At 37.7% G+C, this 14948-nt stretch overlaps 1 protein-coding gene across 16 annotated transcripts in view; it reads left to right on the top strand.

The window, feature by feature from the left end:
• Positions 1–14948, top strand: part of Smg7 (SMG7 nonsense mediated mRNA decay factor) — an 81903-nt gene that overhangs the window by 40066 nt on the left and 26889 nt on the right. For 9 of the 16 annotated variants that reach the window (XM_076547627.1, XM_076547621.1, XM_076547626.1 and 6 more), the window contains 4 exons: positions 4330–4361; positions 6842–6959; positions 8644–8776; positions 14061–14232. In XM_076547627.1, the coding sequence (XP_076403742.1) occupies positions 4330–4361; positions 6842–6959; positions 8644–8776; positions 14061–14232 (455 nt within the window). Of the gene's footprint in view, positions 1–4329; positions 4362–6841; positions 6960–8581; positions 8777–14060; positions 14233–14948 lie in introns of those variants that run through there. The other 7 variants (XM_076547623.1, XM_042258310.2, XM_076547629.1 and 4 more) reach the window with 2 other exon arrangements.

Raw genomic sequence — 14948 nt, 5'->3', positions numbered from 1 at the left:
GAACTAAACTCTGGGGCAGTGGTGGCGCATGCCTTTAATCCCAGTATTCGGGAGGCAGAGACAGGCGGATCTCTGAGTTGGAGGCCAACTTGGGCTACAGAGTGAGTTCCAGGAAAGGCGCAAAGCTACACAGAGAAACCCTGTCTCGGAGAAAAAGAAAAAAGAAAAAAAAAAAAAAAAGGAACTAAACTCTGAAGCCAAACTGCTGAGTTCAAGTACTACTTCTAATTCTGTGACCATGGGCTTGTTACTTAACCTCTATTTATATGTCTATATGGCTTATGTTTGCTTCAAGTATAAAATGGAGGCAGTAATAGCACATAGTTTACATTAAACGATTACTTACACAAGGCCCTTCGAACAGTGTCTATCAGTGGTGTTATATTGCTGGCTCTTGTAGTAGCTAGTGCTTGGATTAAATGCATTAAATATAGTTATAGATCTTGATTATGTTATCTCCATGCGAATTGTTCAGATTATAGCTTCTAATGTATTTATTATCATTGATCCAGCCTTTTTTTTCAGCCCTTTAATGTCACTTTTTTTTTTTTTTTTTTTTTTACTGTTTAACAGACAGTTTATTTCTCTCTCTTTCCTCTTCTCCCACCCCCACCCCCTGTTTTTCAAGACAGGGTTTTTCTGTGTAGTTTTGGTGCCTGTCCTGGTTATCGCTCTGTACACCAGGCTGGCTTTGAACTCACAGAGGTCCGCCTGGCTGCCTCCCCAGTACTGGGATTAAAGGCCGGCACCACCACCGCCCAGCTAGTTTATTTCTCTTAATGAATAACTAAGTGCTACTGGGTATGGTAGCACACCTGTAGTCTCAGCACTTGGGGGAGACTAAGGCAGGATGGCTATGGAAGTTCAAGGCTGGCTGGTACTAAATAGCAAAATAAACAAAACAAACAAAAAGCCCAAAGACAATATATATAATATTTTTAAAGTTTTTTGGTTTTTTTCAAGACAGGGTTTCTCTGTGTAGCTTTATGCCATTCCTGGAACTTACTCTGTAGCCTGGGCTAGCCTCAAACTCACAGAAATCCACCTGCCTCTGCCTCTGCCTCCCAGTGCTGGTGTGGCACCACCGCCCAGTGAAAGTTTTATATTTTATAAGTATCTAATTGTACTGTTTTATTATAAAGAGTACAGTGATTTAATTTTTAGATTCTTGGTATTTTCATTCCGTTCACTAATTCCTTCAGTTTAAAGTAAGAGCAAATATACCTCACCATTGCTCACATAATTCTTCTGAGGAGACATTAAGACTTGTCACGTCCAGACAGGTGGCACTGTAGAGGCAGGTGTATCCTGTCAGTGCAAAGACAGCCTATTCCACAAAAAATTCCAGCCCAGTCAAAGATATATATATATGCATATATATTAGTGAGGCCCTGGGTTTTTGTTGTTATTGTTTGTTTTTTAAAGATGCTTGTATCTATATGAGCATTGACTATAAACTAATACTAATTTGTTGAAGTTCTTTATCAAGAATTGTTGGAATATAGTTTCTTTTTTTTTTTGTTTGTTTGTTTGTTTTTGTTTTCCTTTAGAAGGAAAACTTAAAATTTCATAGACAGGAGAGTACTCCATTTTGGGAAAAAGACAGGGCAGCTTTGACTGGTGAGGAGGGTGTGTGTTGTTTTCTCAAGTTGTATGATCTTGGAATTTTAAGGTCATATGCTAGCAGCCTTGTAAAGGCTTTTTTTTTTTTTTTTTTTTTTTAAGATTTATTCATTTATTATGTATACAGCATGTATGGCAGCAGGCCAGAAGAGGGCACCAGATTTCAATACAGATGGTTGTGAGCCACCGTGTGGTTGCTAGGAATTGAACTCAGGACCTCTGGAAGAGCAGTCAGTGCTCTTAACCCCTGAGCCATCTCTCTAGCCCCCAGATTTTTTTTTAAAAAAATGTTAAAAGTTAAGACCTAAAGTGACCAGAGAATCTGGACTAATGGATGATCAAATTTGGTATATAACATTCAGTACTAAACATAGCTATCTTGTGTGCATTGTTCATTTGTATTGATAGTTCTTTTGTGTTAATCCCCATTGTGATTCTCTTCAAAAGCTTTACACACACACACACACACACACACACACACCATGCACATGCAAGCAGTGGATATCTTTAAAGACTACAGGGATAAAAGAATTCATTTTCTATTTTACTGAAGTTAAATTTTACAACAATGGGGGCTGGAGTGGTAAGAACACTGGCTTCTCTTCAGAGGATACTTGTTCCATTCCCACCTACATGATAGCTCATGACCTCTGTAACAGAGTTCTCAAAATACCTTCTTTTGGTCTCTGTTGGTGCCAGGCACACAAGTGATGCACAGATGTACACACAGACTGACTTGGTTAAGGTTTCTGTTGCTGTGATAAACACCATGACCAAAAGCAGCTCGAGAGGAAAGGGTTTATTTCACTTAGACTTGAGTAATCGTCCATCATGAAGGGAAGTAAGGGCATTGTCTTGCTTGCTTACTCAGCTTACTTTCTTATCCAACTCAGGACCACTTGCCCAGTGGTAGCACCTCCCCCAGAGAGCTGGGCCCTCCCACATAATTAATCAGTCAAGAAAATGCCTTATAGGCTTGTCCACAGGCCAATCTGGTGAGGTCATTTTCTCAGTTACAGTTCCTTCTCAAATGACTAATAACGTGTCAAGTTGACAAAATCCAGGACCCAAGTAAAACACCCATACACATGAAATAAAAACAATTTTTAAAAATGTACAGTTACTATAAAATACTTAATTATGTAAAATAGTGTTCTGTAAATGTTTAGTACCTTAGTATTCTAGTTTTTGTTCCAGTTTAGTTCTTTTGAAATGGAAATGTCATGCTGTAATAATCTTCAATTTTCTTATGTTAGTTGCCATGTAATCACACCTACAGTGTGATGTTTGAACGCATGTATTCATTTGCTCTTGATCCAGCCTCAGGATGTTTGGCATATTCTTCACCCAATGTATTTATCACTTCTTTGTGGAGATAACATTCAGAATCTACTTCTGGCTGTTAAGATTAGATAGTCAACATGTATTGTTAACTGTAATCATTCTTCTGTGTAGAGAATACCAGAACCTTGTGGGAGAGCGTGTTTTAGAGCTCCTGCTGAGCAATATGCTACTCAAAAAGAGATTCTAATGGTACATGTTTTTAAAAGCTGTGATACTACTTATTATAAAGTGACTTTGGTAGCCAAAGGATTTCCTTACCCCAGATGTGTTTCCCAAGGAAGTGTAGTGCTCTGCCTCAGACACAAAGCATAAGTGGTTGTTAGCCAGCAAAAGGGGGTGTGTTCTTAGCCCAGGGACTCTCCTTTTCAAAAGTCCAGTGACAGACCACTAGATTAAGGGGAGAGGAGTAGTGGAAAGTTCAGAGACTCCAGAATTTGTCACTAAAGACTTTGTAGTGAAAAATCATTAAATCACTAAGTTCAGGTGGATAATTGGTAAGAACAAGCATACATTCAAAAATCTCTTTTGCAGTAGTTCATCTGAGGAGTGGGTATAACGTTGGAGGGTGGCTAAAAGTAGTGGGTTTCAGTAGGCATCTAGAGGATGCATTTCTCTGGACTCGGTAGGTATTGAGGCTTTAGAAGAAGGTTGGGCATGAAGGACCTTCGGGAAGTTACTTTCCACAGCGTTGAAAGCCTTGATAAACTACCAAGATGAAAGCACTCAAAGAGAATGAAGTCTGCACTTAGGATGGACCGTAAGGTCAGTTTAGGACCTCTCCAGTACAGACAGTTCTTGCATTTCAGAGGGGAAGTACTAGGTTTTAAAAAATGTGGGAAACTTGAACATGTTTGAAAAACCCAATAGCAAGGGAACTTTGAAGATTGTCAAGAGAGGAAAGAAAAATCAAGTCCTGATTAAATGCTAGAAGAGCATCTCATTGAAATGAACTTTGATCTCATAAGGAGAGGGCTCTGTAAGTGCAGTAAATGCCCAGTCGTGGGAATTGTTTTCCCTGGAGAAAGGAATAGGAACAAGCAGCTGGGGAACAGTGGAATTTGAAATGCTTATAGTAATCGGTAAACTGAAAACAAATAGTCTTCAAGGCTTTGGGAGAAAACCTTGTAATATACTATCTTTACAGTCAGATTTGGAGAAGAAACCAGTTTAATCTGTGAAGTAATTTGTAAATTGTGACGCCAATTTGTCAAGACCCAGTGCTATATATACCGACTGTTAAAGGAGGACGTCAATTTCACAGCTATACAGCTTTAGTGTAATGCATTGTTTCACTTGATAATGCAGTGTAATTCTATTAATTTGACTTGTTTTTTTTTAACTAATTTTTTTTTTCTTATCTAGGCAGGCAGAAGTCCTGAAGGCTGAAATGACAGGTATTGGCTGTCTTAATTCTTTTTTAGTACTTATTCTATTATATTAAGTTAATGGAAGAAAATTCCCTTTCTCACATTAGATGTAGTACCAAACCCTGTGCTGGTTGCCAAGAGCAATAATAACTTTGCTTTAGATGTTTATTGGTCTTATACTTTAGGTTCTTCCTTAAATACTTCTCAGGAGTTTAATGTAATATATGCCACATTTGAATTGCTATTAATGCATATGATTATTTAATTTTATGAATCTTTTATTAATAATATATAAATTAATTCATACCCCATTGTAACTATATAAAGCTATGTTTGATTAATATTTTCCTAGGAAAATGCTCTTTTCAACTTATAGTGCCTCAAACCTGAGTAGTAGGTAGCCTTCAGGGAAAATGTTGACAGAGAAACTGCACTAAAAGTGTGAAATTCAGTGAACTGCTTTTTCTCATACATCTTTTCTGCTCTGAGTAATAGCTAAAGCCCTTTGGGAAGAATTTTGGACTTAGCCACTGAAATAAATAGATAATTCAAAGCTAGTGATCAGCATGTCCTTCATAATAGTATGTGTTATTCTAACCTGTCAGAGAGATACATGATAATAAATAGTATTCTAGTTTGGGAGGAGTTTAGTTGTGTGATTAGCCAATGAAGAATTCAGCTAATGTTAACTGATAACCAGCATTCTGGCCAAGATTTATAATTGAAGAGGGGAAGAGGGAATATATCATCTTTGACAGTTACAGGTTAATGTTTCTGAGGAACCTGATTATTGTATCATAAGAAACCAGACAAAAAGAGCAGGGCTTACAGTATATTCACTGCTGTTCTTCCTATTAACACATGTGTGATACTAGTGTCAGAATTGTATTATATTCTTGAATTGGCATTAGAGTGCTATCTGTATCGTGTGTATGGAACAATATGACGCTGCATATATATGTATACATACATACATACATACATACATACATACATACATATACTTTTCCCCAAAGCGTTTATGTGTACTCATTTGAATGACTTCTGAGTCCCCCAAAGCCCAGTGCAGTGGCACACACCGTAATCCCAGCACATTCGAAGTGAAGGTAGCAGGAGTACAAGCTCATAGAGTTCCAGGCTAGCCTCAGCTACACAGTGAGATCCTGTCTCCAAACAAATGAACAACAACAACAACCAAAAAAAAACCCACTTTATAAGACTCAATTCTTACTAGCCGGCAAACCTCTGTATTAACTCAAATATGCAGGGCATTCTCTTTGCTGAATAGGATTGTGGTGGCTTATGGGTACTAATGGCCAACCTAAAGAGGTGTGAAAATTGTGGCAATATATAGCAGCAAGCTCCTAGATGAAATTGAATTGCATAATTGGATATTGGAAATTTGTAATTGAAAAGTTCATTAAGTAGTTCTACTGAGACAGCTTACTGTCAGCATTTGGACTGTTCAAACCCTATAGGACTTTGGCAGACAATGTGGTCCCAGTTCTTAAATGTAACCAGAGCCTGACTTCCTAATTTTATTCCATATACAGTTAACTCCTCTGGTCTTTTGAGCAGTTTAACACCAGGCTTCTGCCTTTCTTCACTTTAATTTTGGCTATAGTATAGACTGATCACAGAAGTGCCTTGGATGGCCATGTCCCATTCATGAAAATGATTCTCACTGTTTCATTTGGGTAGTATAATAGAGTATGGATAATCCAGGCATCTGCTGGATGGTGAGCTGATAGGAAAATTTTGCAAGGATCATTGTAGGAATGATTCAAAATAAAATGAGAACCATGATTTGAATGGAGATACAGTTAACAGGGGTAAACAAACAATTTGATAGAAATCTATTATTTCAAATGGAGTGACTTGTGAGATATATTACCTGCTGTGACATGAACAGGCAGAAATCTAAACTAGAAGCAAAGAGTCAATCATTTTTTAATGGCCATTTTAATTTTATAATGTTATTTTAAAGCTGAAAGACAGAGGCGGAGAAAATGGGTCAAAACACGGGAGTTCTTGTTGTATGAGCATGGGGACTGGAGATGAGATTCCAGCAACCATGTAAAATCATTCTGGGCATACCTGTAACCTCAGCGTTAAGGAATGGGGAAGGTAGAGATAGGAAGATCACTGGACTTCCTGACACCCTCACTGAAAAACCTGTAGCTGCAGGCTCAGTGAGAGACCTTGCCTAGAAGGATGCCTGATGCTCTCTTTTGCTCTACTTGCAAGTGCATACACCCCCACACACTCATGAGTTTCATACACATGCACACAAATACATGGTTTTAAAAAATAGCTAAAAGACAAACAAAAAACATTTTAAATCAAAGTTAGTCATTAGCTGGAAGGCAGAAGGTGAAAGTCATTTGAAATATAGTAACATAAAACTTGTGCAGCAGTGGATGGAGAGAGAAGGAAACATTGGTGTGACTTGTGGGTTAAGTGATTTAACTATATGCTGGTGTTTTGTTTGTTTTGTTAACACGCAGATTCTAAGCTGGGTCCAGCTGAGGTCTGGACATCCAGGCAAGCTCTGCAGGACTTGTACCAGAAAATGCTAGTTACTGATCTGGAATATGCTTTAGACAAGAAAGTAGAACAGGATCTGTAAGTATTACCATTTGTGATGTTCCTGCGCAATCAGGAATCTCTTCAAGGTTTTCAAACATTAATGGTTAATTGGTAATTTTTAAATGTACTCTACTGTAAGCTTTTTCAAAGAAATTCTAATAGTGATTTTTTTTTTTTTAAACAAGCATTTAACCATTAGTGTTTTTTCAGGTGCATTCTTGGAAGGTAAGAGGAGGATATTTAGATCTGAATTTTACCAAAAGTAAAATGCTCTTAGAGCGCATTGGAGTAAACAAACTTAAACATATGTATAATACTTCAAATTCTAAATATCTATATTAAGTCTTATATTTAAGCCATGATTGTAAAGAGAAACTTTTCTTGATCAGTGGGACTTTGCATTTGGGCTTAACATCATCCTGTTTCTTCAACAGGAAAGTATATTTGATTGTAAGAACAGTTTGCTTAATCAAATCGGTGGCTATATCTTCCTTCCTGCTCACCAGAAAACTAAAGAAAGATTTTGTGTGTTTAGGCTATTCCACTTGTTCTTTCTGTGAAGGATGAAATGGCAGATAACCAGATTCCCCGATGAGTCAATGCAAGGCTTTTGTAGAAAATCGTGTCTTATAAGTTGAAGCAGGGATAGTTAGTTTGATGGAGACTTAAGCAGCAGTTAAGAAGACTCGGTCTTTAATCCCAGCACTTGGGAAGCAGAGGCAGGCCGATCTCTGATTTCGAGTCCAGCCTGGTCGACAGAGTGAGTTCCAGGACAACCAGGGTTACATAGTGAAACCCTGTCTCCAAAAAAAAAATTTAAAAAGAACATTTGTTCTAGTAAAGCCTCTAATAGTCCAAGTTGTGACAAGTTGGTTTTCCTTTTTTCTGTGCTTTTTGTGCACTGTGTTTTTAGAAAATCTAGTAGTTTTTAACTAAATAACAAATTAGAACTCATATCTGTAATACTTGAGTCCATGATGAGAAAGCATCACCAATATTAAGGGATTATTGATGCCCTGAACTATTTTTTAAAACCCGAGTTCTAGAGCCTCAAAATTAGATGTTGACATTTGTTACTATATTTCACTATTATTGAATTTAAGCTGATAATATGCGATTAATGTCATTTTTGGTATATTTCTGCATTGTGTTTAAATAACAAAAATTGAAATGTGGCTTCTATTTCATGCTGCAAAGAAAATATTAAGCCTTAACCTATAAGATAAATAAACAAAATCATTAAACAGGAATAGAAATGAACGCTACGGATAATTAGTGGGGGAAAGTAAAGGATAGAACTTAGTGTCTACAAAGCACTCCTCCCACCCCCTGCAATGTGTCACCGGAGCAGGGTATAATTATTTTTGACCCGGTGTGTTAAAATTGTTAATAGCTTATTTTACTTTGATCTTGCCACTGTGGTTCTGGTTTTTATGCTGGGATTCTTAAGTAGTTCTTACTGTAATAGCTCTAAAGGTTCATAGTGGAAGCCACATTCTGCTTACCTGGAGCATTTGGTAAGTGTCCACTAAAGTCAGTTGTGTTCTATTGCATGGCTAGTCTTGTTCAAAGAAAAGCATGAAGTTATTGAAATAAATAACTTTAATGCTGGTTTGTTGTTTGGTGTGGTATAATAAACAGTTCTTTCTTGTTCTCAGGGGGACCAGTGTCTGCCCAGTGAGTCACTACTATACCAAATAGAATTACATTTTGTTTTCAGCTGGAATCATGCCTTTAAGAATCAGATCACAACACTACAAGGCCAAGCAAAGAATCGAGCAAACCCAAATCGGAGTGAAGTCCAGGCAAACCTTTCTCTGTTCCTAGAGGCAGCTAGTGGCTTCTATACTCAGGTGAGTTCTGCTTTGTGTATGAATACTCTAGCTTTAGTGGTGCTCTGCTCTTTGTACACATCTTTTGTATATGTAAATACTATTAACTGCCTTATGAGACATCTGAAAGTTGATTACATATAATCTCCCATCAGATAGATGTCTGAAATTACTTGTAATACCTTTTTAAAAGATACAGACTTAAGTTTGGGAATGTAGTAGGAGGTTTTGGGTTCAAACCCCCCAGTATTGCCAGAGAGGGAGAAAGAAACATTCTTAAGATAGAGGTTTAATTGTATGAATAAAAACAGGTATAATGAGAGCCAAACCTCAGGGAGATATGGAAGTAGTCATGTGATCAAACCAAGTGTAGTCATTATGAAAGTAATAACTTTGTTGTACTAGATGAGTTGTTAAAAGTTAGTGTTGGGCTAGAGAGATGGGTCAGTGGTTAAGAGCACTGCTGCTCTTCTAGAGGTCCTGAGTTCAATTCCCAGCAACCACATGGTTGGTCACAACCATTTATAATAGGATCTGATGCCCTCTTCTGGTATGCAGGTATACATACAGAACACTCATACATAAAATATAAATGTAAAAAAAAAATCTTTTAAAAAGTTGCAAAGTGAATTTTTGTAGTACTATTTGCACAGTGGCATTTATTTGGATCATTGATTGTTTTATTTTTTTATTTATTTTTTTTTTTTGAGACAGGGTTTCTCTGTGTAGCTTTGCGCCTTTTCCTGGAACTCACTTGGTAGTCCAGGCTGGCCTCGAACTCACAGAGATCCGCCTGGCTCTGCCTCCCGAGTGCTGGGATTAAAGGCGTGTGCCACCACCGCCCGGCTCATTGATTGTTTTAAACTACCTAAGAAATTGAGTCATTTTTTATTCAGTTGAAAAATAAGCTATATTATCTTCACTTATTTTCCTTTTCCTTAGTCACATCCTGATGTAATTTACAAAGAAATAAATGTTCATGGAGTGTTCTTTAAGCATAATTATTTGGGAAAATTGCTGTTTCAGGCTAGAGAGATGGCTCAGTAGTTGAGTGCACTTGTTGCTCTTACATGGAGGACCAATGTGCTCACTCACATGGCAGCTCTCAACTGCCTGTAACTCCAGTTCCAGAGAACCTTCTGACTTCCATGGACTTTTACACATATGCTGTGCTTATCTAAATACTTGCACATTAAATATTTTAATTGCTATTTTATCTATTTGTAAATTAAATGGATAATAAATTTTTAAATTCATTTTATTTTGTGTATGTGTGTGTATGCCACATTGTTCCATAGCACATGGATGAAAGTCAAGACAATTTGTGGTAGTCAGTTTACTCTACCTTAGGGCTCCAGGGATCAAACTCCGTTCGTTCATCAGCCTTGGTAGCAATCACTTACCCATGGAGCCATCTCATCAACCCTTGTAATGATAGGATCTTAAAGACTGTGTACTAAAGAAACCTTGGCCAGTTCTCCTTGTGCTGCTTGCCTTCACCTATAGATAACGGCTTTTTTAGTTTAATCGTTTGTTTGAATGAAGAACAAGAGAAAATAATGTCTGTATTGGAAGATATTAACTAATGGTCATCTTGTAGCAGTTATTTTAGGGAATGGTAGCATATAAAGCATACCTTTAGTCCCAGCACACAGGAGGCAGATATTTAGGAATGTGAGGCCAGCCTGGTGTACATAACAAGTTCCAGGCCAGCCAGGGCTACACAGTAAGACTCTTTCTCTGAGAAAGAAGACAAGGGGGAAAGAGGGACTTGTCTTATTTATACTATAAAAATCAACCACGTTCTTTATTGAAAAACCTCAAGTACCATTTTTATTCTCAAAATTTATGCCAGCTTTTACTAATATAAACTGATGCTTCTGGAAAGGGAGTTGGTGTTCAACTGAATAAATATTAAATAAGTAAAGCATATATTGGGCTAGCAAGATGGCTCAGAGGGTAAAGATGTCTAATCACCTGACATGCTCTGAGAGCATGCTCTCTGACTTCCACAAGTGTATAATGCATTCTTGCACACACAAACATACAAATAAATATAGTTAGAATTTAAAGCAGTAACAGGAGAGATGGCCCAGTGAGTAAGAGCACTGGATTGCTCTTCCAGAGAACCCTGGGCTCATTCCCAGAATTCACATGGCAGCTCACCACTCTCTGTAACTCCAGTTCCAGGGAATCTGATGGTACATAGACATCCGTGCAGGCAAAGCACCCATAAAATGAAAGTAAGGCAGCTGGTAATGGCGTGTTCACTTTACAGATCACTGTCAAAAAGCCTGTTGCTTTTTTGCTTTGCGGATTTGTTTCTGTTTTATTAGGTACTAAGACTTAAATTTTCAAAGTAAGTGCTGTGCCAATGAACTATTATCATACAAGTTAGATACTGAGGCTATGAAGGGAAGTGGTGAGCCGGGTGTGGTGGTTCATGCCTGCATCAAAACACTTAGGGTCACTGCAGATTCAAGTTCAAGGCCAACCTAGTCTACAGAGTTTCAGGATAGCCAGTATTACATAGCAAGATCCTATCCTAATGTTGCCCCTACCCACCCACCCCCAAATAGAAAGTTATTCTATATTCTAGTTAGGAATGGAAACTAGATAGGGTGTTATTATGGTAAAGGAAGAAATTGCCATTCTGAAGTGGAGTCTGTAGGATTCTCTCTGATGGATTGGATTAGATGTGTGGAATCAGAGTTAGGAGGAGTCAAAGCTAGTAACTACAATAGCAACAAGTTGAATGGCTTACTGGGAGAAACTGAATGTTCGTGTTAAGTCAGATGAGGTGCTCCTTACATTTAAGAGGCTATGCCAAGCTTAGAGCCCAGTGGAAAGATCAGGGTGAGAGTAAACTTTATGACCAGTTCACTTTAGTCAGATGGGGACAGACTTAATATAAGAGTAATAACTATTACAAATGGAGAAAGTAAGAGAAATGGCTAAGTGGGAAGCAAGAAAAAAAGTTCACTGAGGGCAGAGCTAAGTCATATACCCTGTTAAGTCAAATGAGCTTTTTAAAAAATGGAAAAAACTAGATTTGGTGTTCATAGAAGTCATGGAAAACTTAATGTGTACTATATTTTCCTTTTTTAAAAATTTAAATCATATTTTACCCAGGTGTGGTGTGCATGCCTTTAATCTCAGCACTCAGGAGACAGGCAGGCAGATCTTCTATAAGTTCAAGGCCATCCTTAGGGCTCTGTAGAGAAACTCTGTCTCAAAAACAAAAAAACATATTTTAATGTTTCTATAATAGAGATAAGCTTGCAATAGACTTTTTGGATTACCAGCATTTTAACAGGACTGTTAAGTTACCATTGCCAGGATTTTTTTCCCCCTTGATACTATATAAAATGATGGTTCATCTTTTAAAGTGTAATACTTTGGGTTTGATGAAAGTATAATTTGCGTAGAGTGGTAGAGACCTGATTACTGTAGAATTTTAAAGCTTACTATGTGATTACTATAGTCAAATTTTCTTTTAAAAAAGTTTTGACCTTGTTAATCACCTTAAACTTAGTGTTGTCAGGCTCTACCAAATTCTTGGTAGTGTGTAACATGTCATGTGAGATTTGAATGTTTGTTATTTCCATCATGGAACATAGTGATTGTCTCAGATAGGTTTCTATTTCTATGATAAAACACGATGAACAAAAGAAACTTTTGTTTTGAGGTTTATTTCAACTTGCAGGTTGTAGTTCATCATCCAGGAAAGTCAGGGAAGAAGAAACTCAAAGGCAGGAGCTGATGCAGAGGCCATGGAGTGGTGCAGCTGACTGGCTCGCTCCTCAAGGCTTGCTTGCTTTCTTAAACATGCCAGGACTTCCGCCCAGGAGTGGCACCAGCCTGAGTAAGCCAGGCCCTCCCCCACCAGTCAGACCTGTGGTGCATTTTCTTAATTGAGGTTTCCTCTTTCCAAAGCCATTGTATAGCTTGGATTAAGTTGACATAAAACTAGCCAGCACAGTAATAGTCCTTACTCTAGGAAAAGGGGAGAAGAAAGCATTTTCACGTTTCTATGTAATGTGACAGGTGATGATCTGCTTCCTAGTCAACTCTTCATTCTTGGCAGAGTGAGGAGCTGGTTAGAAAAGGGACAGAACAGTCTTCCCTTGGTGAGCAGGATCCCAGTACTCGTGTTCTGACTGGCTGTCTTTTACCATGCACCTGATAGAAGACAGACATTTGCATGAATGCAATTAAAAGTAAAGATTAAGTGAGAAGGAAAAGAAAGGAGATGAGAATCAAATGCCTGGTAAGATGGGTGAGGGGTTTTGAAGGAAGGAAACAGGAAAGAATGGCTGGAAAAGCACTAAGTTGGTTAGCCTGAAGATCTGCTCATTTAAAGGCAGCAGGAGGTCCAATAAAATAATGGCTAGAGGGAAATGATCATTGTGTTTGGCTACTGTATAGCCAATTATCTGACTGAGACTTTAGTAAGCCAGTGGTGAAGAGGGCGTAGAAGAGTTGAACGAAGGCAGTGGTAATGGGGTTCAAGAGTGAGTAGCATTGAGAAAATAGATGAGGAAAGGGTGGGCTCCTTTAGAGGAGTCTAGTTGAGAAGAAAAAGACATGAGAAGACTTACAAAGAATCTGGGGTCAAGAGAGAATGTTTGCCGGGTGGTGGTGCAGACCTTTAATCCCAGCAGAGGCAGTCAGATCTTAATTCGAGGCCAACTTGGTCTACAAAGTGAGTTCCAGGACAGCAAGGGCTAAACAGAAACCCTGTCTTGGGGGCAGAGGGTAGTTTTGGTTTTGTGTTCTGGTCTTGTCTGTTTTCTTTAGGAAAACTTGATATGGTTAGACCAGAGGAAAGATACATGAATTAGTTAAAGATGAAAGAATTGGAGTAGGGTGTAACAGACAGAAGACAGAACAGAAGGAATAACAGACATACACCGGCTGGTAACTCTGACCAGAAGAGTCTCCTCGCACCTTCCAGATAGAGTGAATCATTCTAGAACTTATGAAAATAAATGTCAAGACCTTGTCTTGCACTTTAGAAACATTTATAACCAACCAATATTTAAGGATTTTTATATGTTAAGATAAGTAGGTAATTTCATGGAGTTCCTTGTTTTTAATATGCTTGCTGATTTTTTTTTTAATGCTTTACCCAAAAGTGCTTTGATAATGAGAGTCAACCAATCAAAGATTACATGTAATCTTCATACAGTTTGTATTGGAGTCTCATTAGTATGTGATACTTAGATACGTAACTTTTGTGTAAACTTTACTGTTAGAACATTCTGACTTGACTAAATTTTGCTTGTTTTTTTTTTTTTTTCAGTTATTACAGGAACTGTGTACGGTGTTTAATGTAGATTTGCCATGCCGTGTGAAGTCTTCTCAGTTGGGAATTATTAGCAATAAACAGACGCACACCAGCGCCATAGTGAAGCCACAGTCTAGCTCCTGTTCCTACATCTGCCAGCACTGCCTCGTCCACTTGGGAGACATTGGTGAGCCTTTGGGAAGGAAGACTAACACATTCGTCCTTTCCTTTGGTGTGGTCATAGGAAGAAACTGGAATATGCATGTGTGGTGTAGATTGATACACGATGAAATTATAAAACTCACTTTTAGGAACTTACATTACTCCATGTTTTGAGATTGGTAGAATTTTTTGGGGAAAAAATCTCATTAACATTTAAATTCTCTTCAGATTTGATCCAGGTATAGGCAAATAGGAAACACTAAAAATATAGTCAAAGGTAAATCATCAAAGTGATGCTGTATTTTCTACATTAGAAACTTGTGCTCTTTTGGAATAAAGTTTATAAATTAACCTTTTTTAGAACTAGATTGTCTCTTATTTTTTCCTACTGGTGCACTGAAAGCTCATTTCATGTTGCTTCCTTTGAAAGGTTAAATTTTAATTTCCGTTATGTATATTTTATCTGGGGTTATTATATAATTTATCTTTGTGTTCAGTCCTTTAAGATGACCTAAAAAGGTTATAAAACAAATTAACTATAGGATTATGGTTTGTCCTGAAATAACAAGGAATGAGGAACATTAGTTGTGTTTAAATTAGTAGATTTTAGATTTCTTAATGACATAAATGAGTGACACTTTGAGAGGTCACATGAAAGATATCAGTGAGCTCTGCAAGAAGATGCAGTGACAGTATGTTTAGGATGGTTTTGCTTTAAATGTCTTCTTTGCACACACATAC

This window comes from Peromyscus maniculatus, chromosome 11, assembly GCF_049852395.1.
Source record: "Peromyscus maniculatus bairdii isolate BWxNUB_F1_BW_parent chromosome 11, HU_Pman_BW_mat_3.1, whole genome shotgun sequence".
Classification (NCBI taxonomy): domain Eukaryota; kingdom Metazoa; phylum Chordata; class Mammalia; order Rodentia; family Cricetidae; genus Peromyscus; species Peromyscus maniculatus.
This window is presented reverse-complemented; position numbering and strand designations above follow the sequence as displayed.